This window comes from Zalophus californianus, chromosome 7, assembly GCF_009762305.2.
Source record: "Zalophus californianus isolate mZalCal1 chromosome 7, mZalCal1.pri.v2, whole genome shotgun sequence".
NCBI lineage: Eukaryota > Metazoa > Chordata > Mammalia > Carnivora > Otariidae > Zalophus > Zalophus californianus.
Window position 1 is genome coordinate 15,048,704 of NC_045601.1, and position 25,797 is coordinate 15,074,500.

A 25,797-nucleotide genomic window follows, 5' to 3' on the forward strand; every position below is an offset into this window, starting at 1 on the left:
CTTCTCCCTCACAGAGAATGGGGGAGGGTTAGCCATTAGAAAACTATTTTAAAGAGCACCTCATATAATCCTCATAACCACCCTGTGTATTAGGTGTTACTTGTCACCATTTTGTTGATGAGGAAGTGGAGGCTCTGAAAAATTCATTGCCAACGATCATAAATTCTTGTCTGTGGTGGAGCCAGGAAGTGAGGCCAGGTTCGCCTACCTCCAAAGCCTACACACTTCCTCCTGAGCCTGGGAGGAGGGAGCCTGGCATCAGAGTGATCTTCAGGATTCACTGCATTCCGTCGCCTTGATTTGAGGCAGTCAGTGGTGAGCCATTAGCAAGAAGGGGGTTTACAGAAACCAAGCCAGTTGTCATTCGTTTAATTTTTTATTTGAACATCAAATAGATTGAGAAAATTGTTTACAGGTGCTTGAGCATCCCACTGGACTCCTTACTTTGTAAAGGTGCAAAAGAGGTTTACAAGTGTGTTTCATTAAACAATGCAAAGCTGCAACAAAACAGAATCACATCAATAATAGTATGCATCAGCGAAAAGGCATATTAAACCATTAGACACAATTTGGCATATAAGCCTTTTCCCATAAAACAAGAGCTCTACATTGAAGAATATGCTGTGCACGAAAAGCATTGTATATAAGCTGTGAGAGAACATAAACTGGCATAATGTCACTTATTAATTCAAGTCTCTATGACCAATGACCTCTCTGTGAATGCAAAGGGGTCCACATCTCAGGCACCTGCTCATGGGGCTGTATGTTGTTTCCAGGGTACACAGCTCTGTACAAACACACTGAAGATGGGTTTGGAACATGGCAGCATTTACATATTTAAAAAGTTCAGGCACATTTGGATGCAAAAAAAAAAAAAGAATAGAAATTTTTCTTGAACCTCTGAAAGTGCAAAATTGAAGTGCCATAATCAAGGCAGCAGTTGCTGAGAAAACAATTATAAACGACACAGAAAGAGGTCACACTCACTTTAACCCAAATGAAAAGGAGATGCAGTTAGAAACAGAGGAATCACACTAGTGAGAAGATGAGTATTTGGGACCACAGTTTAATTCATTTGCTCCAGGTGAGAGTAAGTTTTCAGGGAGTTCACCTAGGAAGTGTGCAGTGTAATCTGGGTCATCCTCCCCAGACTTGCACTGAAGGGAAGCGGGATAGCCTCAGAAACTACTATGCTACTCTATCTGCCTTCCAAATAACTAGTTTCTCAAAGCAGACTTGCCTGTGAATATTAGCTATGACTACGGCCCTAGTGATCATTCCCGGCATCCACAGTCCATCTCAGAGTAGGAAAGTACGAAGAGGAAAGGATTTGGAATTGGTTTCATGTAGGGGTTCTCTAAACCAACAGCCTAACTCAATGGCCATTTCGGTGTCTAAAATTTTAATGCGAGAACACCTTAATGTGATCGAGAGTAAATTATCAGGAAGTCCCTTACTTGTTCAGCCCCCAAAAGGCATGGGAAATGGCATGGTTAGATGGCCTTGCAAGGTTCAGAGGAAACTCTAACCAGTGATTCCACTTCCTTTGGGGCTGGATTTTGCAACCTCTGTAGGGTCTTCTCTTTGTATGAACTAGCCTCTCTGATGGTTGCATGACAGCACTCCAGAATCATTACGGCAAGCCAGGAGCCAGGCAACGGCCAAAAGAAACACAGACCACTAGCTAGCTCTTCCTTAGATTGGACCGTGGACGATGCTTGCTCTTCCGTAGAACTCTGGCTGCCATTTTAGAAATGGTTGTCATTCGCAGTTCACAGGGCACAAGAGGAATACAGAAGCCTGGTACGTACCCCAGGTGCCAGTATCCATCTGCCTCAAAATACTTGCAAGGCTCTTATTACTGTATTTCCCACTCTTGAAATTCCTGAACCTACTTCCCCACCCTACCCTAACCCCTAGGTTGATTATATCTTTTAAAACTTAAATTGCCTCAGGGAGGGGGGGGGAAGGGGGAGCTACAACATGTTCCCTACCCCCAACAGCAGTATCAGCTGCAAAGTGTCAGCTGTCCATTAGTGGCACTTCAAATAAGAATAAAAAGAGATTTCTAAAATTATTTGAATTTTCCTGGGCTAACATTCCAACCATCTGGTGTTCTCTGCCCATTTCAAAGGTAGTAGTATCTTTAACATGAATACAAACACATTAGATGAACAATGTAAAACCCTCCACTTTATTATTGTTTGGATTTAGCTGGTATTACATCATCTATAGTACTAGAATTTTTTTGTCTGTTTTTATTTTTTTAAAAGAAAATCTAAGTATAAACATTAAAAAGAACCCACTGACCCATTAGGTACTGTCCAAAAATATTACTACTGATATTTTGGTAAAGCAAAATTAGCTGCCCTGAATAATTTTCCTTTGCAGGCATAATCTCTGCTACATAAGATTGTCTATCATTCGATATCCAACAATAGGCGTCTGGATTAGTGCTATTTTGTCTACTGTGGATATAAAAGTTGATATGAAATGTGATCTTCATTTAAATGAATAATCACCAGGCCCTATGCATCAATGACTGCATACATGACAAGGTAGCTATACAAAAAAACTAAATATTTTTCGTTGGTTTTGCACGTTTAACCCAGTCAAATGAAATCCAGAACGGAATTACTACATTCAATTGTCTGATAAACAAGCGTTGTAATTTCAAAAAAAATATATATTATGCTATATAAGGTGCTTCTTAAACAAAACAATAAAAGAATTATGTTCTAAACATATCCTTACTGCAGATACACAAAATTGCCCCTAAATTCAGATGCACGTATATGAAAAAAACTTCTTTATTTTTTTATTTTTTGGCCCTCCCAGGTTCCCAGTCCTTTGGTGCTTGCTTACTAAGTAATCAAAAATGAATGAAATCCACTTTTTGAAACAGGCATCCCAAGAGAAGCCCTAGAAGATTGGCTGGGTTGTTGGCTAACACATCACCTCTCAACGGGGTTTGAATTATAGAGAATGAGGTCACCGGAGGAAACCAAGCTTACTTTTTGGCTGAGAAGAAGAGATAAACCCTAGTTGCTCTGGAGAAGCAAAGGCCTAAGAAAGGCTGTCCTGCGGCTGGACTGAGCCCTTCTTGTTTAGCCTGTAGGTCAAAGGATTCCTATGGCCCAATTCTAGTCTCGCTCTCTTGGCTTATGAAGTTTAATGAAATGAGCTTTGGGGTACTTTTTTTCCCCAAGGCCAAACCCTGGTTTTTGGATGAGCTCTAAACAACCAAGAGCACGTAGAGTCTGACGAGGTCCCCGGCAGCCTGAGTAGTGAGCCTCTAATCCTCGCCCTCCAGCCCCACCCAACAGTGTGCTGGGCCAACTGTAGGAACACAGTTATCTCCTGCTGCTCCTTCCAGTCAGGGTGGCGAGAAGAGAAGGGGCGCCCACGGGTCCCAGGGCAGCCCCACAGTGCACACAGGGCCTGCCAGGGGCACTCCTGGACAGAGCTACCGCCGGTGGCAGGATCACCGAGAGCCTCTCAGTTTTATCCGGTTTCTATCCTACTTTCCTCCTGTTCTCTAGTATTTACAATAATCATGCACATTTACTATTGACCCAAGTGCCCCAGGGCTAAAAGTGTCACCAGGGTGCCTATTGATTTAAACTGCCCTTGGTCATACGCTGGGCACTACTACGTGTGATGAATTCACCCTCTGTGTAAGTTACACACCAGGAAGATCCTAGCAGAGCGCCCTCTGCTGGCGAGTGTGAGCCCACACAACACTAGGTCCTGAAGCTGATACTCAGCAAGTCCTGGGGGGAGAAGGCTTTCTTTCATGAGTTGAAAACAAAAAACAAAACCCCAATAATTTATCCCTTAAAAGGAAACTGGTCTATGTGGAGGTGACTTAACTGGGATCAACTTGCTGTTTTCCATAGGTCCATGGGAAGCAAGAATTAACTGGAACCCATGGCCTGTACAGTGTTCTCAAAAACCAGTGGAAGAACATTCAGCGAATCTGGAGGTGCAGTGTATTAAGTTGACAACGTTTTGACAATTAGGAGACCTTCCTTCTCTGTGGGCATCTTGTATTCCTATAGGGCAAATGAATGGACAATCACTGAATATTCAGCTCCAGCCATGCAACAGAGCAAAAGCTTTAAGGTATTACTTTAATAAAATGATATGTTACTATAGGAATACAAGATGATGCCATAATGAACCCTTGACCTAGCTTTCTCCCAGTCAGCAATTAAAGGAGCCACTTTCAAGTCTTTCCTGGGGCTTTTTCTTAGATCCATTAAAAAGCACTTCACAGAGATGAAATGTCTACTCTCCAGGTCTGGGTCTCAACAAGTAGCTTAAATGCACAGTCACCTGAGTCCCAGCTCATAGACTGAGTTCAGTCATGAAAAGCTACAGAATCCTCATGCTTAGTAATGTAGCAAAGGGAGAGAGAGAGAGAGAGAGAGAGAGAGAGAGAGAGAGTCAAAGAATTTAGCCCTGGAATCCCTCGGCTGTTCCCAAAAGAAGGCGTGCCACTAAGAACTGAGCAAGCAAACAAATGGCCACTCATATTAGAAAGCCACGGTGGTGGATGCATGCTGGAGTGTGCGCAGGAGCGGAACTCTGCTATCGTGATGCATGACGTGGGTAAAATGCCGCAGGGATTCTCAGGACCTTGGGGTAGCCTGGGAGCTCTCAGACCGTGGTGGGGAAACTCCCTGCCTCCTCAGTGATGTAATATGCTTGCAAGGAATGTGATGAAGTTGAGCCCGTGGTGGCCAGCTGGCTCTGGTTCATCTCCTCCACAGGCGCACCCCCACGGCTGGCTGGGGCATGCAGGCGGTGGGCATCCAACATCTCCAGCAGCAGGTCGTAGAGAGGCACCACGTTCTTGCACTTCATGCTGTACAGATGCTCCATGCCTTTGTTACTACGGGTGGGAAGACACAGAGAGGACCACTTTAGAGCATCCCAAACTCCGGGGCTGCTGCGACGCCTAAGGAGGGGAAGTAAGGGAAACTCCAAAGACACCTGCCAGCCAACCTTTCTCCCTGTTTAAAGAGCCATTTCAGGGTTTGCTATCCAGGTGACTTCCTTCCCCTGACTCAAGAGATGAGGTTCTCTTCCCCTCTATTAGCATTACATCTAAAAAGAGAACAGAGACGAGACAGCCGTGTAGGAGGGAGTTTTTTAAAATGCGGAAAACAGGTCAAGAAGTTGACTTGCTTCAAACTTTCCAGGTGTTTGCCATTTAATCAGAATAAAATCTAAATTTCTTTCCAGGCTCTACAAGGTCTAAGTGATATGGCTTCTGCCGACCTCTCAGAGCTCCCCCTGCCTTTCTCCCCTAGCTCATGCTCTTTCGCCACGCTGGTTTTTGTGCTAGAAAGGAAAACAAAACTGAGCTTTTTCAGAGAGAGCCTGAAGAAACTGAGCGCTTTACTTCCAGACACAGGTTGTTTGCACTTGCTGCCCCCTCTGCCTGGGGGCTCTTTCCCCAAACCTTCAAGTGCCACCTCCTCTGAAAGGCCTTTTGCTGCCACAGTCAGTGACCTCAAGGCACTACAGCTTTCGCTGTCTTCTTGCATTTGCTCCGTTTTCCTCCCAGTGCTAGGACAACCTGAAATTCCTCTCTGGACACACGCAGGCTTATTCTTGCCACATTCGCACACACCAGCACCCACGGGGCAAGCTCCCTGGGGGGCAGCGATGTGCCCATCCTGCATGCAGCAGCCTACAGCAGTGCCAAATATGTGCTAGATGCTCAGACAACATGGGGCAAATGGACACAGGGAAATGTAGGCAAGTGGCATTTCTTCTTTTAACCTCTGTCCTCCCCTGTCTTCCCCCAGCCACAGCTCTGCTCTTTCCCCACCACACCACCAATGGGAAAAATATAGAACAACTCTTAGCGATCTTGAGATTTTTTTTTAGAAAGAATTATGTATCCTGAGGAGATGGGACCAAGAGAGTGTGCTGGAAAATATTTGCAATTTTTGGTAGGGGAAGAGTCGGCACAAGTTGGAGACATGCCATGAAAACACAGCATCAGACTATTCAGGTCTTACACCACCACAACCTAATTACATATCTAAGTGGAGGTTTTTGTTTGTTTGTTTTTCATTTAAAATGCTGTTAATGTTAAATGTCGGCTGGATCTCACACTGTCTTGCTCGTGCAACTTAATGAATCACATTTATAGTCACATGAAATCTGGTGTCAAGTTCTCTGAGTAACAACATATGGCTGGGGCCAAGCTTAATAAAACAGAGTTCTGTGATTTAGACTGGCTGTAATAAGGCACCAAAACATTAGTGTGTGTGTGTGTGTGTGTGTGTGTGTGTGTGTGTGTGTGCGCCCCAGAGAGAGAAAAAAAATGCTCACAGCTTTCAATAGAATAGCAGCTTCTCTCCAGCTTTTCACACAATTCCAACAAACTCTGGAGAGCTCTCTCACTGCGGCTGCCCCCCACCATACGTTGCCAGTAAAACTACCAGAGGCCTGTAAATTTAGTGCAGATATGTCGGGGTATTAACTAATTAGGCTTGCTACTGCTGAAAAGCAGTTGACAGATTTGAAAATTCAGCAATTCCTACCAACAAACAAAAACCTTCATCTGCAATATGCTTTCTACAACATCTTTGAAATTCCTAGCCCAGAGTAAAAGCTAATACATTTCTTCAAGGGGAAGGTTACCCTCTTAGCCAGGAAATCTGGTTAGAGGATTGTTATTCTGACACATTCCCTGCTTCCCTCTTTGTAATATTCATAAAAATAAACACATGGGAAAGGATTGGAAATGTGTACTCAATGCAGTCCCCCACTCTACCTGGCCAAGGTGAGTCCTCTGTTTGTGATACCAGATACGTACGGAATCCCTGAGAAGAGAGACTACAATCACTCTCTCTCAAACTTTGCCAAGTGGAAGTCATCAAATGGGAATTTTGAATTCGTAGGGTAGGGAAAATACTCAAGTAATTCTCATTCATCCATTCACTGACATATTCATTCACTCAGCAGTAATGTTGTGAGCCTACACAGTATATAAGCCACCATATATGGGACTGTGGGGGAAGACAAAAAAAGATACGTTTATTTTCTCAAGAAGCTACCCATTTTCAAGATTCTCTTCAGAGAGGGTGATTCTTGGGACTCTGATGGGACAAGCTTCTTGCCACTTGATGCATAATCTCAAGGTTTGAAAGCCCCTTAAAAATTGAGCCAATCCTCCAGACACCCTGGCCCTTCCCTCACAGCCACTAAGAAAAGAAATTTCATTTTCATTCCTACGGTCTGGGTGTAAGCCCAAGCTCACGTAGACTTCATCACACATGGGTACCTGATCCCTAGTATCAGCACTTCACCTCATTTTTATGGCCTTTCTGGAGTAAAGAATTTTTTCTTTCTCTCTCTCTCTCTCTCTCTCTTTTTTTTTCCCCCTCTACTTTCTTTATCTCTCCCCCACAGGCTGAGTTCTGTTCATGGAAATGTATCCACTAAGCCTCTGGCCACTTTACATGACTATTTGAAATGGAAATGAGAACACTTTCTCCTTTTGGCACAGAAAGGCTCCATTTCCTTTGCTAATATCCTTCCTTAACTCCTATACAAAATATTTATTGAGTGGTTCCTATATGCCAAGCCCTATGCTAGGTGGTATTGGGTACCCAGAGTATCCAAAGTGGGTTGTGGCAACTGCCTCACAGAGTTTACGGTCTAATTGGGGCAGAGAGAAAAATAAAATGGGCTGCAGCAATCAGGAAGAACAGGGTGCAAATCCCAACCAGGTCAAGGGTCAGGAAACCCTTTCTGAAAAGAATATCTAAGCCATGATGGATTAGCTTACTGTTCACAAAAATCCATTCCCCATGCCACGTGCCCCCGATCCTGACCTTAAGCCTCATTATGTGATTTGCTGGCCAGTGGAACATTAGTCGATGTGACTCAGCTAAAACATGACAATGCACTTGCCCTTACAGGCCTGCTTTCTTGTACCTCTGCCATCTCTATGAGAAGAGTATGTCCCAACTAACCTGTGGGTACAAGGAGACTAAAAGACACATGGAAGCAGAGTCACCTGGCCAACCTGCGGTCTCCCAGCTGTGCCCAGCCTCCATCCGCTGTCCCACAGATGTGGGAGTGAACCCAGTGGGGATCATGACCAGGAGAACAGTCGTTTATGGCCAGAGCTCAGACTCTCGGGAAGCCCTAGAAAGTTAAGTAAGGGCTAGAGCACAGGAGTTATATAAGCAAAATAAAGGAACTCAAGCAATAGGAAACTATTTCAGGGTTTTAAACAAAGGCATGACGTGAGGAGATGTGGTATGAGCTGGCCGCTCTGGCTCTGGTGTGGAGAATGGGTTAGGAAGGGTCAAGACTGAAGGCAGGGAGGTGCGTGAGGTGGCCCCTGCAGAAATCCAGAAGGAATGATGGCTTGGATGCGGGTAGCAGCAACGAGGGGTGGAAAGGAGGGATCTGAGAGGAATGGGAGGAATCAGTGTTGACTCTCCGTGAGGCGTGAGGCATAGGGACTGAAGTTCTCTCAGGATTTCTAAGTGTACTAGGAGGAATGTGATGCAGGAACCATAAGGGATGCACCCAGGGCCTTCAGAGAATAGGCGTGCTCATAGACTGTCCTTGCCCGGTAGGACAGAGTGAACGACCAAACGCTGCTGTCCTCCCTCAACCCGCACCCTGCGCACCCCTTCCCCCATGAGACCTTGTGTGGGCTTCCAACTGAGGGCAAATGTCACGTCCTCTAGGAAAGCTCTCGAAGGCCTGCCCCGTGCCCTAGACAGATTTCGGTCTCACCTCCCCTGCCCTCCCACAGCATTTATGCCTCTCACATGCCAGGAACTGTGCCAAGTGGGCTATCTGCATTCAGGTATCAGCACTTTCCAGCCCAGCGGTACACGCGTGAGGGCTGGTGTTCGTGACAGGGCTCCTGTGGGGAACCTGAGGATGCCTCACCTCATGTGCCTGATGTGGGAGAGGATGAGGAGGAGCTGGGCCAGACGCCGGTGCTGCTGCTGCAGTGTGAGGCCCGCCTTGGCCATCAGATGGATCAGGGTGTCTGTGATCTTGTCCAGGACACGGTGGATGTGGTCCTTCTCTTCCAGAGACTTCAGGGTGCTGGACAGAAATGTGTATACTCCTGAATGTGCAGAGAAAGAGTGAGAGAGAAACTCAAAGACAAGGAGGTCTAGGAGACGGGCAGTGTGCGTGGGACAGGACACCGGGCCGGCGCCTTCCCCCCACCCGCAGCAATGGGGAAGTTTGGGACCCATTTGATCTAAGCAACTCTACAAAATTCCTAATCAACATACATGTCCGAGAGCACCGAGAAACCTATCCGGCCTCTTGTACGTGAGCCACTTTCCAGGATTTGACGTCAAGATTCCCGGGAAAGGCACTGCTTGCCTTGGGGCAGACACTAGCCACCCACTCTCTGTCAGGTCTGACACCAACACAAACTCTCCAGTTAACGCCCACAACAACCCTATGAGAGACGCATTATTATTCCTTTTCTCAGGAAGAAACCTAAGGGCAGAAAAATGCATTAACCTGCTAAGAGAACTCCCCAGGACAAAGCAGAGCTGGGAATGAAGCCCCACGTGCTGACTCCACACCACATCTGGTCATTATTATGGAGACTCGCAGGAGACATGTGCCACTCTGGTAAGATGCACAGAGAGCAAGAATGATTTGTGCAGTGATTGACAGGTCATTTTTCCAGGTAGGATCTAATTTGCTGTTACGTTTCAGGTCAGGCTTAGGGCCTTTTTCGTCCTCAGCTCAAAGGTTTATGATGAGGGTGGGGAGGTGTAGAGGACCCTGGGAACTGCTGTTTTTCACTGCCAGGCTGTTTGGTTTTGGGTCTCTTCCCCCCTCCCACCCCGCCGCCCCCCGCCCCCGGCTCTTGCCTTTGTTCTGGTGATAGACCCTACTTCCTGGGCCACAGGACAGAAATTAGACAATCAGGTCACTCTATTCTTTGGGACAGTATTAGCCCTGAATTAGACAATCAGAGCTTTTTCTGGGATTGTATATGGAAGTTGTGAGACAGAAATTCTTCCCTCTAGGTTGCTGAGCTTGGAGGGTGAGAACACTCAGCTTTCAAGTAGCGGCCCCTTCCCTGAGCGGGGGGAACTTCCATCTGCCGAACTGAGCTGAGCAACAGGAAGCAGAGGTGAAAGTTACATGGCAGTGGGGTGAAGGGGCAGGGGGAAATCTTGGCTCCAGTCACGAGGCCCTACTCTTACATTGTTTTCCTTTGACCTTGGAACTTCCATAGTATCCTTTCTAACACATGAATCCCCCAATTCCCTTTTTGCTTAAGATAGTGTGAGTGGGGTTTCTGCCCCTTGTAACTGAAAGAATGTGACTATTTGAGTTGTGAACTCAGCCCAAGGACCAGAGGAAGGTGAGTGAGAAAGAGGTGGAAAGTATTCAGAGCAAGAGGAGGACAGGATGGATCAGTCTTGTCTTGGGACCATAAGGATGGATTTCCTCTCAAGTGAATACTCCAGAAATAAGCTCCAACCTGCTTAATCCTACCATGTTACAAGGTGCAGATGATGCTGTATTTTTCTCCAGACAATGCATTATGTATTTAGCAACACTTCTTTCGGTCTCAACCTCTACTGAGACCACCTGCCCTCATAAAGAGATTTCTTCTCATCCCCTCCCCTCCTGTTACTCACTGGTACCTTCAAATTAAGGCCCCCCAACTCTATGAACCCCTGACTCTATACCGGTAATGTGGTGACAAGTCACTGCTCACAGCGCAGCCCGTAGGTTGGGGATGGGGAAAATACCTCCACCGTGGAATTCATAGTAAACAGAGTTGTAATTGCCCAGAATGGAAAATGGCTAAGCTTTAAAACAAATACAACAATAACAACAACACCAGGATGGTCAGGATCTTGGCTTACATGCAGTTGAATAGACTAATGCAGCTTTTGGTACCCAGGGACCCTTGGATCCAAAGCAAATAGACCACAGAACGAGTAAGCAACAGACAGGCAGTGAAATAAGAAAGAAATTGCTGGATTCCTTTACCTATGTTCCATGTGAACTGTTGATAGAGAAAGAATGTGTCCATTAGAAAAATGGGCAACTGTCCAGTGGCCCTGGGGTTAGCCTGCAGGTGATGGATAGTGGGAAAGTGGTGCACCCATGGGTTGGAGGTCAGAGTCACCTCCGAGCTCCTCTGGCCCTACCTCTCACTTCCCTCTCTGTCGTCACACACATCCGAGCCTCACATCTCCAGAGGCGCTGCATCTGGCTGGATGTCCTGGGAACCTCCCAGGCCACAGAGCTGAGTTAATCCAACTTGGATGATGCCTTTTCTACCGATTTCCTTTTTTGTCACCACTGGGGATGCTGGCCTCAGTCACCAATAATCACGTTCTGGTTCAAGGGAACCAAAGACACAAGGAGCAAGCAGTTTCAAGGTGAGACACCAAGCCACCTTGCTCTTCCTCCACGTGAGTGCACACATGGATTCCTTCCTTTGGCAGGTTTCATTTAGGACCTACTGTGTGCGTGCGCTACGTTACTTAATAGGGATTCCAAGCCTTATTTTAAGTGTTAATGTTTTAAGTGCAGATATTTCCTGTGGAGAAAGAATTTTCTTAACACTGATTCTTGGGCTGCAGGCCATTCTCAGAACAAGCCTGTTTTTCTAGTCCTGTTTTGGCACCAGTACAGCTTATCATTTCATCCTTGTCAACAGTTGATTCCTAGCTATGTAAATATACTCTGAAATAAAAATACTGTCCTGTTGAAGTGCCAATTATTGACAACAGCAGCCATCATCCTTTTGGGTTTTTCTGGCAAAATGCGGTCCATGTTGGCTGCCTGTCGCCTCTAAGGAGACGTTTGTGAGAAACAACAGAAATCCAAATTCACAGAATGCTTCAGGTGCTCCAGCAAATACAAAACTGGGCTGCTGGTAATTTCCATATCCCAGGTGGTCTCTGCCGCTCTGGACGGCTGCACCCCTGTGCCCAGCAGCCTAGAGCCAGTGATCAGACAGTGAGGGCCTTCAGAAATATTCTTGCAACAAGGCTGGCTTTGCAACTCTCAGAGATGCTCCAAATCCCCAAGATGGAAAAAAACAATCTGGATGTCATTATCCAGTCTTAAAGTGTTATTAGCAAATCTGAGCTTCTACATATTCCGAATCTTGGCCAACACCAGGAGATGCAGGAAGAGTCTATGGAGAAATCTGAGGGTAGAAAAGAAGCCACAAGGACCCCCCCATAGAGAAGAGATCTCAATTCAATCTTTCTCGCTCTCTTGCTCTCACCGACTCTTGATTCCGCTCTCTCTCTCTCCTCTCGTTCTGCTTGAATCCTCTCGCTCTTCCTTCTTCCTTTTCTCTCTCCACCCCACAGGGATCCCCCTCTACCGCTGTCACTTGTCCAGACGATGGAGTCTTCCAGAAGCTGGAGGAAAGCGGGACTGGACACTGAGGGCATGTATGCATGTGGCTGTGCCCAGAAGGGAGCGCTAGCACAACCAGGCACTGCCCTGCACTCGCAGGTGCATCTGACTGTTCGGAAGGGAATGAGAAGTGCTGAGGCCTATAGCTTAGCAGATGCTTCAAGACAAATTCTTCAAACAAGGACACATGTTTTCTTTTCCAAAAGGAAGAATGTGACAGTAAACCCTGGGAGAATCCTTCACTCTATGGCAGTTGGACCAAATTAAAAAAAAAAAAAAAATTAAAGGGTAAAGGTAGCAAAGAAAACTCCTCCAGTCCACAGTGGTAAGTAGTCTGGGCCAGCAAGCTGCCACTCCACTTCCATCAAAAGGGACTTCCCTTTCTATCCTGTTCACCCAGCAACTAATCCACAGGTCGGCCTTTAGGCCTTTAACCCTAAAGTAAGCAAAGTGCGCGTCTGCTCAGAAATGCCTTTGCAACTGACAGTTTGATGAGCACCCCATTTGTTTTGTGCTTCACCTACGACTGCAGTTCTTCTTGGGGATCGTACTGTTCACTGTGGGGTTTTGGGACAGTTTGCAGTTGCTACAGCCACTTAATGGGAGAGACCTGTTGGATGTCCTACAAGGTGTGGGACAGTCCCAAATGATGAAGGATTTTTTTTTTCCTTGAATGTACTAATGAATTAATGCTACTACAAATAAAAATTTTGTCGTGAAAAGTTTTTACAAGACTGTACACAAAAAGTCCAGTATGCAGGTTGGCCATGTAGAAAGGGAAGCTTAAATGGAATACCTTTTCTCCATATTTTTAAATAATTTATTCACTTGATGCAGCCAACTGAAGGTATCACATAAGCTTTCCAACTATACGGTTAGTTGAAATGATTTCAGTGCAGGTGTATGGGTACTACAAAAGAAACATAACTGGTTGCAATATAGAGAACAGATTTAAGACTCTTCTTCTAAACAAAATTAGAATCAACTATTATAAAACAGTAGACATCAAAAAAATATTGTGTTATTGCCCCTCTGTGTTTTTAAATAATTTTGTGGCATAATAAATCCATTTTGTGAAAAGTACATATAAAATTATTTTGGGGTTCTTGTCTTCTATCTTGGACTGACATTGTCTCCAGAGGTTTCCCACAGACTTCTTGATCACCTCTTATATGTATTATTGTTTCTTTTTCCAGTTCATCATCTCTTCTCCATTGCTTATGCAAAGGATATGGTCTCTAAGACCTTTTTAAGTTCTATATACTGAATATCTGCCTTGAAAGTTATGAGATTTTAAGATAGGATATGTTTCATAGGAGAGTATATTTCCAGTATAAGAACATACAGAGACTGAAAGAGAAGGGATGAAAAAAGACTTTCCATGCAACTAGAAATGAAAAGAAAGTGGGTAGAGCTGTACTTATATCAGAAAATATAGACTTAAAAATAAAAACTTTAAAGACAAAGGAGGGTATTACATAACAATAAAAGGGTTAATCCAACAAGAGAATATAACATTTGTAAATATTTATGCACCCAAAATAGGAGGGCCAAAATATATAAAGCAGATTTTAACAGACCTAAGGGAGCAATACAATAATAGCAGGGTACTTTAACAACCCATTTACATCAATGGATATAGCATCCAGGCAGAAAATCAGTAAGGAAGACCAGCCTTAAATGACACATTAGACCAGATGGATGTAATGGATATATACAGAGCATTCCATCCAAAAGCAGTAGAATACACATTCTTCTCAAGCGCACATGAACATTCTCCAAGACAGATCACTTTTTAGGCCACAGAACAAGTCTCATTAAACCGAAGAAGACTGAAATCATACCAAGCAGCTTTTCTGACCACAGTGGCACAAGACTAGAGATGAAGTAGAATAAGAAAACTGGAAAAATCACAATGGAGATTAAACAAAATGCTACTAAAGAACCAATGGGTCAATGAAGAAATAAAATACCTTGAGATGAATGAAAATAGAAATACAACAGTTCAAAATCTCTGGGATGCAGCAAAAGCAGTTCTAAAAAGGAAGTTCATAGCAATACAGGCCTACCTCAAGAAATAAGAAAAATCTCAGATAAGCAATCTAACTTCACACTGAAAGAAACTAGAAGTAAGAACAAATGAAGCCTAGTGTTAGTAAGAGGAAAAAATAATTAAGATGAGAGTAGAAATAAATGAAATAAAAACTGAAACAAACAATAAAAAAGACTAATGAAACTAAGAGCTACTTCTTTCAAAAGATAAACAAAATTGACAAACCTCTAGCTAAATTCACCAAAAAAAAAGAGAGAGAGAGAGAGAGAGAGGGGGCACAAATAAATACAATAAAAAATGAAAGACAAGTTAAAACTGATGCCACAGAAATACAAAAAATCATAAAAGACTGCTACAAATAATTATGTGCCAAAAAATTGGACAATCTAGAAAAAAATAGATAAATTCCTAGAAACACACAATCTTCCAAAATTAAATCATGAACAAATAGAAAATCTGAATAGACCAATTACTAGTGAGGAGATTGAATTGGTAATCAAAAAACTCCCAACAAACAAAAGCCCAGGAAGAGATGTTTTCACTGGTGAATTCTAGCAAACATCCAAAGATTTAATACATATCATTCTCAAAATCCTCCAAAAAATTGAAGAGGAGGGAATGCTTCCAAACTCATTTTAAGAGGCCAGCATCACCCTGATACCAAAACCAAAGATACCACAAAAAAAAAAAAAAAAAGAAAAAAAATTGCAGGCCAATATCCCTGATGAACAGAGATGCAAAATCCTCAACAAAATACTAGCAAACCAAATTCAATAATACATTAAAAGGACTATCCACTGTGATTAAGTCGATTTATTTCAGGGATATAAGGATGATTTAACATCTGCAAATCAATCAATGTGATACACCACATTAACAAAATGAAGAATAAAAATCATATGATCATCTCAATAGATGCAGAAAAAGCATTTGACAAAATTCAAAATCCATTTATGATAAAAACATTCAACAAAGTGTGTATAGAGGGAAAGTACCTCAACATAATAAAGGCCATATGCCAAAACCACAGATAACATCATACTCAATAGTGAAGAGCTGAGAAAGCTTTTCTTCTAGGCTCAGAAACAAGAAAGCCCATCTTGCTACTTTTTTTCAATGTGGTATTGGAAGTTCTAGCCATGGTAATTAGGCAAGAAACAGAAATAAAAGGCATCTAAGTTGGAAAAGAAGAAGTAAAACTGTCACTATTTGCAGATGACTTGATACCATATACATAAAATACTAAAATCTCCACCAAAAAATTGTTAGAACTAATAAACGAATTCAGTAAAGGTGCAGAATACAAAATAAAAATTCAGAAATCTGTTATGTTCTATAAAAAACTATCAGAAAGAGATATTAAGAAAACACTCCCATTTAAAATTGCATCAAAAAGAATAAAATTCTTAGGAATAAACTTAACCAGGAGGTGAAAGACCAGTAGTCCGAAAACTTTAAGACACCAACAAAAGAAATGGAAGAAGACACAAATAAATAGAATGATATCCATGCTCATGGATGGTAAGAATTAATATTGTCAAAATGACCATTCTATCCAAGGCAATCTACATATTCAATGTAATCTCTACCAAAATCCCAATGGCATCTTTCACAGAACTGGAACAAATAATTCTAAATTTTTCATGAAACTACAAAAGACCCCAAATAGCCAAAGCAATCTTAAGAAAGAAGAACAGAAGTTGGAGACATCATGCTTCCTCATTTCAAACTATACTACAAAACTAGAGTAATCAAAACAGTATGGTACTGGCATAAAAACAGACACATAGATCAATGGAACAGAATAGAGAGCCTAGAAATAAACACATGCATACATATTCAATTATTTTAAAAGTAGCCAAAAAATATACCATGGGGAAAGAACAGTCTCTTCAGTAAATGGTGTTGAGAAAACTGGACAGCCATAGGCCAAAGAATGAAACTAGACTACTATCTTACAGTTATCACCCACAAAAATTAACTCAAAATGGATTAAAATTTGAATGTAAGATCTGAAACTATACAACTAAAAGAAAACATAGCCAGTGAGCTCCTTGCCATCACTTTTGGTGATGAATTTTTTGGTCTGACTCTAAAAGCAAGGGCAATAGAAGCAAAAATCAAGTGGGACCATACCAAACTAAAAAGCTTCTACACAGCAAAGAAAACTATCAACAAAATGAAAAGACAGCCTATTGAATGGGAGAAAATGTCTGCACACCTTATATCTAATAAGGGATTAACATCCAAAATATATGAAGAACTCAACTTAAAAACAAACCAACAATCTGATAAGAAGTGAGTCGATAATCTAAGTAGACACTTTTACGAAGAAGACACATAGCTGTGGCCCACAAGCACATGAAAAGATGCTCAGTATTGCTAATTATCAGGGAAATGCAAATCAAAACCACAATGAGATAACACCTCATACCTATCAGAATGGCTATTATCAAAAATATAAGAAACAGTATTGAAGAGGATGTGGACTGTGCAGTGTTGGTTGGAATGTAAACTGGTGCAGCCACTATAAAATAATGCAGTGATCTAGTTTCTTTTATTGCAGCTTTCTTTTTCACTTCTACAGAATGTCACTTGCAATATGCCAGTTTATTGTTAGATTCAACGTTCTTCGTTGATAAGAGTCCTATGAATAAAATAAATATGAAGATAAAGCTTTATTCTTTAGTGTTAGAAATATATCTAATAACTAGCCTTGTTAGTAGAGCAATGTATTAAAACAATGTTTTATATAAGAAGTGTTTCTCTTCAACACCAAATACCTACTAAATATATCAATTACTATTTATGAAAAGAGCTTTCAAACGCTCCCCAGAATATCCTTTTAAGTATGTCAGTGAAGTAACTTGTTATTTGAATATTGTTTTAATCATTATAAAACACTGATTACTGTAAGTCTTCTTGATCCTGTGGTATTGATAAGAACCGGTAGGTTTGTATCAAATAAAGGTATATTCACTAAGGGCTTGGCAAACAAAATTAACAATGTCAATTTAAGTTAATAAAAATCTCCCAATGTGGAAAAAAAACCACAGTAGGGAGGTTCCTCAAAAACTTAAAAATAGAACTACTATGTGATCCAGCTATTCTACTTCTGAATATTTATCCAAATAAGATGATGCTAATTTGAAGAGGTATGTGTGCCCTTATATTCATTGCTCAGTCAATAGCCAAGATATGGAAGCAACCTACATGTCCATCAATGGACAAATAAAGATATGGTGTATAGAGTGGAATTCTACTCGCCATAAAAAAGAAGGAAATCCTATAATTTGTAACATCATGGATGCACCTTAAGGGTATTATGCTGAGTGAAATAAGACATAGGAAGACAAATACCATATGATTTCACTTATATATGGAATCGAAAAGATATAATACAAATAAAAACAAAACTCATAGAGAATGAGTTGGTGATCAGAGGGGGAGGGGGTTGAGGGTGGGTAAAATGGGTAAAGGGGGTTAATTATATCGTGATGGATAGTAACTAGACTTATTATGGTGCTCACTTTCTAGTGTATACAAATGTTGAATTACAATGTACACCTGAAACTAATGTAATGTTATATACCAATTTTGTCTCAATTTAAAAGAATATATGTTCCTGTACCTTTCTGCTCATATTCATCCTGTGTCATAACAGATGGAATTACTTTGACAATACATATAATAAAGCCCAGGTCATGTGCCATATTATCTTATTTCCTCATTATTTTTTTTCATTTTGACAGTCTTTGGTTTTTCTTGGCATGTTTTTACTAAATCAGTCTAATTGATTTCTCTCTTATCATATAAAAATAGGTTTGCTTAGTTGTTAATTTTCTTATTCCAGGTATTTATCTCTACCTCTGTTTTTTCATATGCCTGTACTTCTTATATAGAAAAGCTCCTGGTCGGGGATGTCTGGGTAGCTCAGTCTGTTAAGCGTCTGCCTTTGGCTCAGGTCATGATCTCGAGATCCTGGGACAGAGCTCCACATCAGGCTCCCTGCTCACTGGGGAGTCTGCTTCTCCCTCTCCCTATGCCCCTCCCCCCTGCTCATTCTCTCTCTCTCTCTCAAATAAATTTTTAAAAATCTAAAAAAAGTTCCTAGTCATCTTACATCCAAACGTTCTTTGCAGATAGGTACAAGCATTTTCTTACATTATGTTTTCTACTGTAATCAACTTACTATGTGAGTTATAAAATCACATTGATTTTTTTAAAACTATGTGTATAGATAAACCAGTATTTATTTCATGTCAGCATGCTCAAAAGGGTATGTATTTTTTATTAGACTGCTACTGCTTACTGGCAATGCTATGAGATTTTTTTTCTCCAAAGTCTGTGATTCTCAAACGTGGTTGTCTCAGAATCTCCTGGGGAATTTTCTAAGATACAGCTGCCGAGGTTCCACCCAAACCTGCTGACTGGAAGCTGAGGGTAGCGTTCTGATATCTGTGTTTTTAAAAAACTCCCCATTACTGAGGGTGCAGAAGGGAGAGGGGTGGGGCATAGGGTGACCAGGTGATGGGTATTAAGGAGAGCACGTGTTGGGATGAGCACTGGGTGTTATATGCAACTAATGAAATCATTGAACACTACAACAAAAACTATACTATATGTTGGCTAACTGAACATAATGAAAAATTTAAAAAAATTAAAAAAAAAAAAAAAGAATTTCTCTTTCTGAAAAAAAAAGAAAAAAAAAAACAAAAAACCTCCCCCACTGGTGAGTCTAACGCCTCCCCAGGATTAAGAGCCATATGATAACCATGGGTTCTTCATATTGTGGCCGCTGAAATGTAAAATCTTGAAAACATGGACTACATCTTTCTTCTGTGAAGAGTACCTTATCATAATGCAAAATGACTTTGAAGATAGCTTCTCCATGCGTTTCCCTGCCATGTGTGGTCCTCCTTGCCTTTTTTCGCCCCTCTGGCTAGCTGGTTGGAATGAAGAGTTCCTGGAAAGACCTTGGAAAGCACCCAGTCAAGACTGTGGAGACTTCATCATCCTGAGTCCCTGAATGGTCACACTACTGAATTGGAGAAAGGGGCTCTAACACAAGCCTGTTCATGCACCCAGCATTATTAAGTAAACAAGAAATAAACCTCTATATATTTGAGCCATTATGCATTTTGGAGCCTATTTGTTAGAGAAGTCTTCCGACTCTAATGCAGGATGAGAAGTATTTTATGGTTTAATGACTAAATAAATGAATTTGTATTACAAGAGATAAAGTCACAGAGATGTGACTTTATACCTCTTTTTGTTGCATTTTTCCACATTTCTAAGGCCTTAGGTTTCTTAGTTTACTTAGAAGTTACTTCTCTTCCCACATGCCAGTATTGCCACATTTTGTTATGGAAACCATGATCTAGATTCTAACCACCTATCTCCCGTCATGCTAACTATTCATTCTAGATACTAGCATAGTTGATAGCAACCGATAAGTTAAAGAACCGAGGGGCAAGTCCAGGACATTGGAATGTTTAATTAATTATGATTGAAAGATGCAGCTCCCAATATTACTAAGGATTTAAAAGTCACTCTATGCCATGCAGGAACTGACTACTTGTTTTATGAATTGAGCAAGAGTATTGCTTTGAGCAGTATTTATCCATAGGTAGGAAACTCATCCTTCTACTGATGTGATTATTTACCTGAAAGTGAAAAACCTGTTCATAACCTAATCCTTGAACAAGATTTACTGTTACACTAGTATTTGTAAAATCACATAGTCATTCAAGTCCTCTTCTAAGTGGTCTCAGAGTGAGAGGGATCACAGCGAAGATAAGTGTTCTTGCCAGAACCCAAAATGAGAACACGGTAGTCCATCTGGCATCACTGTGTACTCATGAGTACCCTCTTGGCACAAATGACTACACAGAGATCATATGCTAATGATTCAGTGATATTTATCAATTTAGTATAATTTTTAATGAAATCTAGAAATCCTAAAAGGTAAATACTTGGTATGTCAATACATTCAAGCTGACTCAAAGGACAAATCCCTTAATGACTTCAGATGGTGAAACTGATGAACTGGTTAAATTGACTTGAGAAGAAATCTTAAATGTACACCTTTTAAGAAAATAATTTAAGTGCCAGCCCTGTGTCTCGCTTTTTTATTGAAGTATAATTGACATACAATATTATATTATTCTCAGATGTAGAACATAGTAATTTGATACTTACATAGATTATGAAATGATCACCACAAGTCTAATTACCATCTGTCACCATACAAAGTTTTTACAATATTATTGACTATATTCCCTGTGCTGGATAATTACATCCCTGTATCTTATTTATTTTATAACTGAAAGACTGTACCTCTTAATTTCCTTCACCTATTTCATCCATCTCCCCATTCCCCTCCCCTCTGGCAACCACCAGTTTGTTCTCTGTACTTATGACTCTGTTTCTGTTCTGTTTTGTTTGTTCATTGTTTTGCTTTTTAGATTACACATATAAGTGAAATCCCACAGTATTTGTCTTTCCCTGACTCATTTCACTTAGCATAATACCCTCTTGGTCCATCCATGTTGTTGCAAATGGTAAGATCCCATTCTTCTTTATAGCTGAGTAATATTCCATTGTGTGTGTGTATACACACCTACACACACACACAATGTATCTCACATCTTCTGTATCCATTCATTTATGGATGGACACAGACACTTGAGCTGCTTCCATATCTTGGCTACTGCAAATAACGTTCTGATGAATATAGGGGTGCATATGTCTTTTTGAATTAACATTTTCATTTTCTTTGAATAAACACCCAGAAGAAGAATTGCTGAATCATATAGTAGTTCTATTTTTAATTTTTTAAGGAAACTTCATACTATTTTCCACAGTGGCTGCACCAATTTACCTTCCCACCAACAGTGCACGAGGGTCCCCTTTTCTCCATATCTTCTCTAACATTTGTTATTTCTTTTCTTTCTGATAAGAGCCATTCTGACAAGTGTGAGATCATAACTCACTGTGGTTTCAATTTGCATTTCCCTGATGATTCATGATGTTGAGCATCTCTTCTTGTGCCTGTTGGCTATATGGATGTCTTCTTTGGAAAAATGTCTGTTCAGGTCCTTTCCCATTTTTTTATATATGGCTTTTGCTATATATCTTGTATATCTTGGATATTAATTCTTTATTGGATACTTCATTTGTAAATATCTTCTCCCATTCAGTGGGAAGTCTTTTCATTTTGTTGATGGTTTCCTTCACTGTATAAGAGCTTTTTAATTTAATGTCATCCCATTTGTTTATTTTTGTTTTCTTTGTCCTTTCCTGAGGAGACAGATCCAAAAAAACAATACTAAGGCAGTGTCAAGGAGGTTATAACCTATGTGTTCTTCTAGGAATTTTATGATTTCAGGTCTTATATTTAAGTCTTCAATCCATTTTAAGTTTATTTTGTACAGGGTATAAGAAAGTGGTCCAGTTTCATTCTTTTGCATGTAGCTTTTATATATTAAATTGCAGTTGTGGGGGAGACTGGGCAAAATGAGTGAGGGGAGAAGGAGATACATGTTCCCAGTTATGGAATGAATAGGCCACAGTAATAAAAGGCACAGAATTAGGAACATAGTCAATGATATTGTAATAGTGATGTATGAGGACAGATGGTAGCTATACTTGGATGAGCAGAGCATAATGTATAAACCTGTCGAGTCACCATACTATACACCTGAAATTAATGTAACATTGTGTGTCAGCTATACGCAAATTAAAAAAAAAAATGGCAGTTTTTAATTTTTGTAGTAAATTGTATCCTAACCTTATACCTTTTAGGATAAATCCATTATGGATCTACGTTTTGCTTAAAAGCCTTATTTTGGTTAGTTATAACTGTAACATATAAAGAAAGAGCCAGGGTTCTGATTTTCCTATTCCTCAAACAGTCAATTACTAAGGTTTCTGAGGTCAAGAAGAAGATGTTCTGAAGGGACATTTGATGGAAAATGTGGAACCCATCTATTACAGAGGGATTTATTCACAAGGTTCCATGCAGAACTCCTAGTCCCAGTGAGCTGGCCTGGTCTCAGAAGGCCTTGAGGGCTTCATTTTTTTCTCCAGAGAAGGTAGGCCAAAACAATCTGCATAAATTCATTTCCCTGGACCTCACTTTTTCTTGCTTGGCATTTCAAGGGCAATGAGCAACAACACAGAGCAGGAAGCAACTCTTACACGTTGGAGCAGACTATATTTTCCAAAGATGACCACAACAATATTTCCCATCCAACATGCTTCTCTACAACATGATGCTGGCACGCCTCCCCTGGAGATGTCTGAGCTATGCCCTCCCTTGAGTCTGGATGGACCCGTGACTGGCTTGTAATTAAAAAAAAAAAAAAAAGGACTAGAAGGAACGCTATCTGACTTCTAAGGGACTATCACACAAGGCCATGCAGTTTCTGCCTTGTCAGCTGGGATACTGGCTTCTGGAGTCCTTGCCACCTTCTAAGAGGTACAGGGCACCAGGCTGCGGGGGAGCTACAAGGAGAGACCACGGATGATAGGCACCTTCATTGACAGCTCCAGCTGATGTCCCGGCTGACAGCCAGCATCAACTGCCAGCACGTGAATAAAGACACCTCAAGATGACTGCACCAGTAACTATCAAACTAACCCCTACTTCATGAGTCTCCCCATCTGAGGGATGGTGGAAAAGTGACAAGATATTCCCTCCGTGCCCTCGCCAATTTCATGACCAAGAGAATCCAAACTTTTTTTTTTAACCTGTTTTGGGGGTAATTTATTACCGAGCAGCAGTAGGCCGAACACACCTGGATATCTGCACAACATACCCAGAAAGGAAAATGATCCAGAAATAGGCAGATTGGAGATTGGACTCCTGTGCTGATTCATCATGAAATGAAACTACATTTTAATACTTCCTCTTCCACATTATGAATGCTACTGCCTATGAATGCCTTAATCTAGCCCTTGACCTTCACCTGTGGTATAATGATAAGGGCCTGAACTCATCCTATCAGATACCATGTGCAGTTAACAATTTGCATTGGAAGCCATTAGCCCTGACCACTGCCCAGCTTATTATCAAAACATCTGGATCTTCTAACTGGCAACCCAAAATATCTGCATCTGGTTTCTCACCAGAGAATAAAACACTCTGAGTTCTTGGTTACATTATCCTTATCAAGCCTTAATTGTGAGAAATAGACTTTGTAGAGATTGCCCGAAGGAGAGTTTTTATGTTAAACAACTGGTCTATTTACTTTTATTTTCATTAAAAGTCTGTGAACCTTATAATGGAATGTGTTCTCCTCTATGCTTTGGCCAAGAGAAGGAAATTTAGAGCCAAATTTGTGGCCCGCTCCTAAGAACTGTACAGATGTACTTCGGTGTGCTGATTTGACTCCTGGATTTATTATTTCATTCACTCTATTTTCCTTTTTTATAAATTTTGTCAATTATTGGTTCACTCCCTTTGCATTGCATAAAATTTTAAGAAGCTATTTCAAATTTTCTGTGGAAGAGGCAATATATGCATCAAATAATTAAAAAGACATCCCTCTATCTTCTGTCAAATCAATAAACAGTGTTAGTGTGAATGAAAATGTTTATAAAATATTCATCTGACTTAGCTTCAAAGCCAGAAAAAAAGTGCCATATGATCTAAGAATATATAATAGGCTGAAATGCACATGAGCTCATCCCCCTGAATTGAACAGCACCGCTTGAGTACCTTGCAATGTTCAGCACTCGTTGCTAACAGATGAAGGTTGCACATTCTTCATTCTGATTTGTATGTTTATCTCCAGAGCCACAAGGTTTCAGATATACTTTTCACCCAGATATAAAACTGAAATGGCTGATAGTTCTCTCTGATTATTTTGGAAAAGATAATTGGCGTCAAAAATTACTATTTTGAAGAGACAAATGGGTAGGGGGATGATACCTCTGGTTCTTTAGGTTTTTTTTTTAAGATTTTATTTATTTATTCATGAGATACAGAGGGAGAGAGAGAGAGAAGCAGAGGGAGAAGCAGGCTCCCAAGGAGCAGGGAGCCCGATGCCGGACTCGATTCCAGGACCCCGGGATCATGACCTGAGCCGAAGGCAGATGCTTAACCATCTGAGCCACCCAGGCTCCCACTGGTTCTTTAGGTTTATCAGTTTCGTCATTTTGAGTGAACACGACAGTAGATGAAAGTTATATTGATAAAGTGTCAAATGACTGCGACAGGTTTCTCATTTTTCCTTCAGCAGAGAAAGGTTATATTACATTGCAAAAAGGAGATGCAGAATTCCAGAATTATAGATTTAAAAGGGGCCTTAAGTTCATCTAGTTCAGTAGTTTTTAAACTGTTTTGAGAATCAAAACCTCTGAAAAAGGTGAACCTCATATAAAACCCTCACATATAAACTGGGTGAAGTGAAACTTCAAAAGCAGGAAAAATGAAGGAAGGGGGCTGGATCCCACTCACTCAGCCTCTCCTCCTCCACCAGAGTCTCCTTCTAGAACTTAAGTCTTCAAGCAGAAGAACATTTAAAAACCAATGATCACATCATTATAAATGGCAAGATTTCCCTTTTTTGATGGCTGCATAATATTCCAGTGTGTGTGTGTGTGTGTGTGTGTGTGTGTGTGTGTGTGTGTGTGTGTGTGTGTGTGTGTGTGTACACACTACATCTTCTTTATCCATTCATCTGTTGATGGACATCTTGGCTCTTTCCATAGTTTGGCTATTGTGGACACTGCTGCTATAAACATTGGGAATGGAACTAGAGGGTATTATGCTAAGAGAAATAAGTCAATCAGAGAAAGACATGTATCATATGATCTCACTGATATGAGGAATTCTTAATCTCATGAAACAAACTGAGGGTTGCTGGAGTGGTGGGGGGTGGGAGGGATGGGGTGGCCGGGTGATAGACATCGGGGAAGGTATGTGCTATGGTGAGCACTGTGAATTGTGTAAGACTGATGAATCGCAGACCTGTACCTCTGAAACAAATAATACATTATATGTTTAAAAAAAGAAGAAGAAGAAGATAGTAGGGAAAAGTGAAGGGGGCGGAAATCGGAGGGGGAGAGGAACCATGAGAGACTATGGACTCTGAGAAACAAACTGGGGGTTCTGGAGGGGAGGGGGGTGGGGGGATGGGTTAGCCTGGTGATGGGTATTAAGGAGGGCACATATTGAATGGAGCACTGGGTGTTATATGCAAACAATGAATCATGGAACACCACATCAAAAACTAATGATGTAATGCATGGTGATTAACATAATAAAATAAAATTTTAAAAAATGATCACAAAAGAATGAGAAGGCAAGCCACAGACTG

The 25,797-nt window shown here is 41.2% G+C and overlaps 1 protein-coding gene across 4 annotated transcripts in view; it reads right to left on the bottom strand.

Moving 5' to 3' along the window:
- Positions 1-368: 368 nt before the first annotated feature.
- ESR1 (estrogen receptor 1) overlaps positions 369-25,797 on the bottom strand; it is a 380,127-nt gene continuing 354,698 nt past the window's right edge. For 2 of the 4 annotated variants that reach the window (XM_027603416.2, XM_027603414.2), the window contains 2 exons: positions 8,938-9,121; positions 369-4,897 (listed from right to left, as the gene is read on the bottom strand). In XM_027603416.2, the coding sequence (XP_027459217.1) occupies positions 4,663-4,897; positions 8,938-9,121 (419 nt within the window). In that variant the 3' untranslated portion in view covers positions 369-4,662. The remainder of the gene's footprint in view (positions 4,898-8,937; positions 9,122-25,797) is intronic. The other 2 variants (XM_027603412.1, XM_027603413.1) reach the window with 1 other exon arrangement.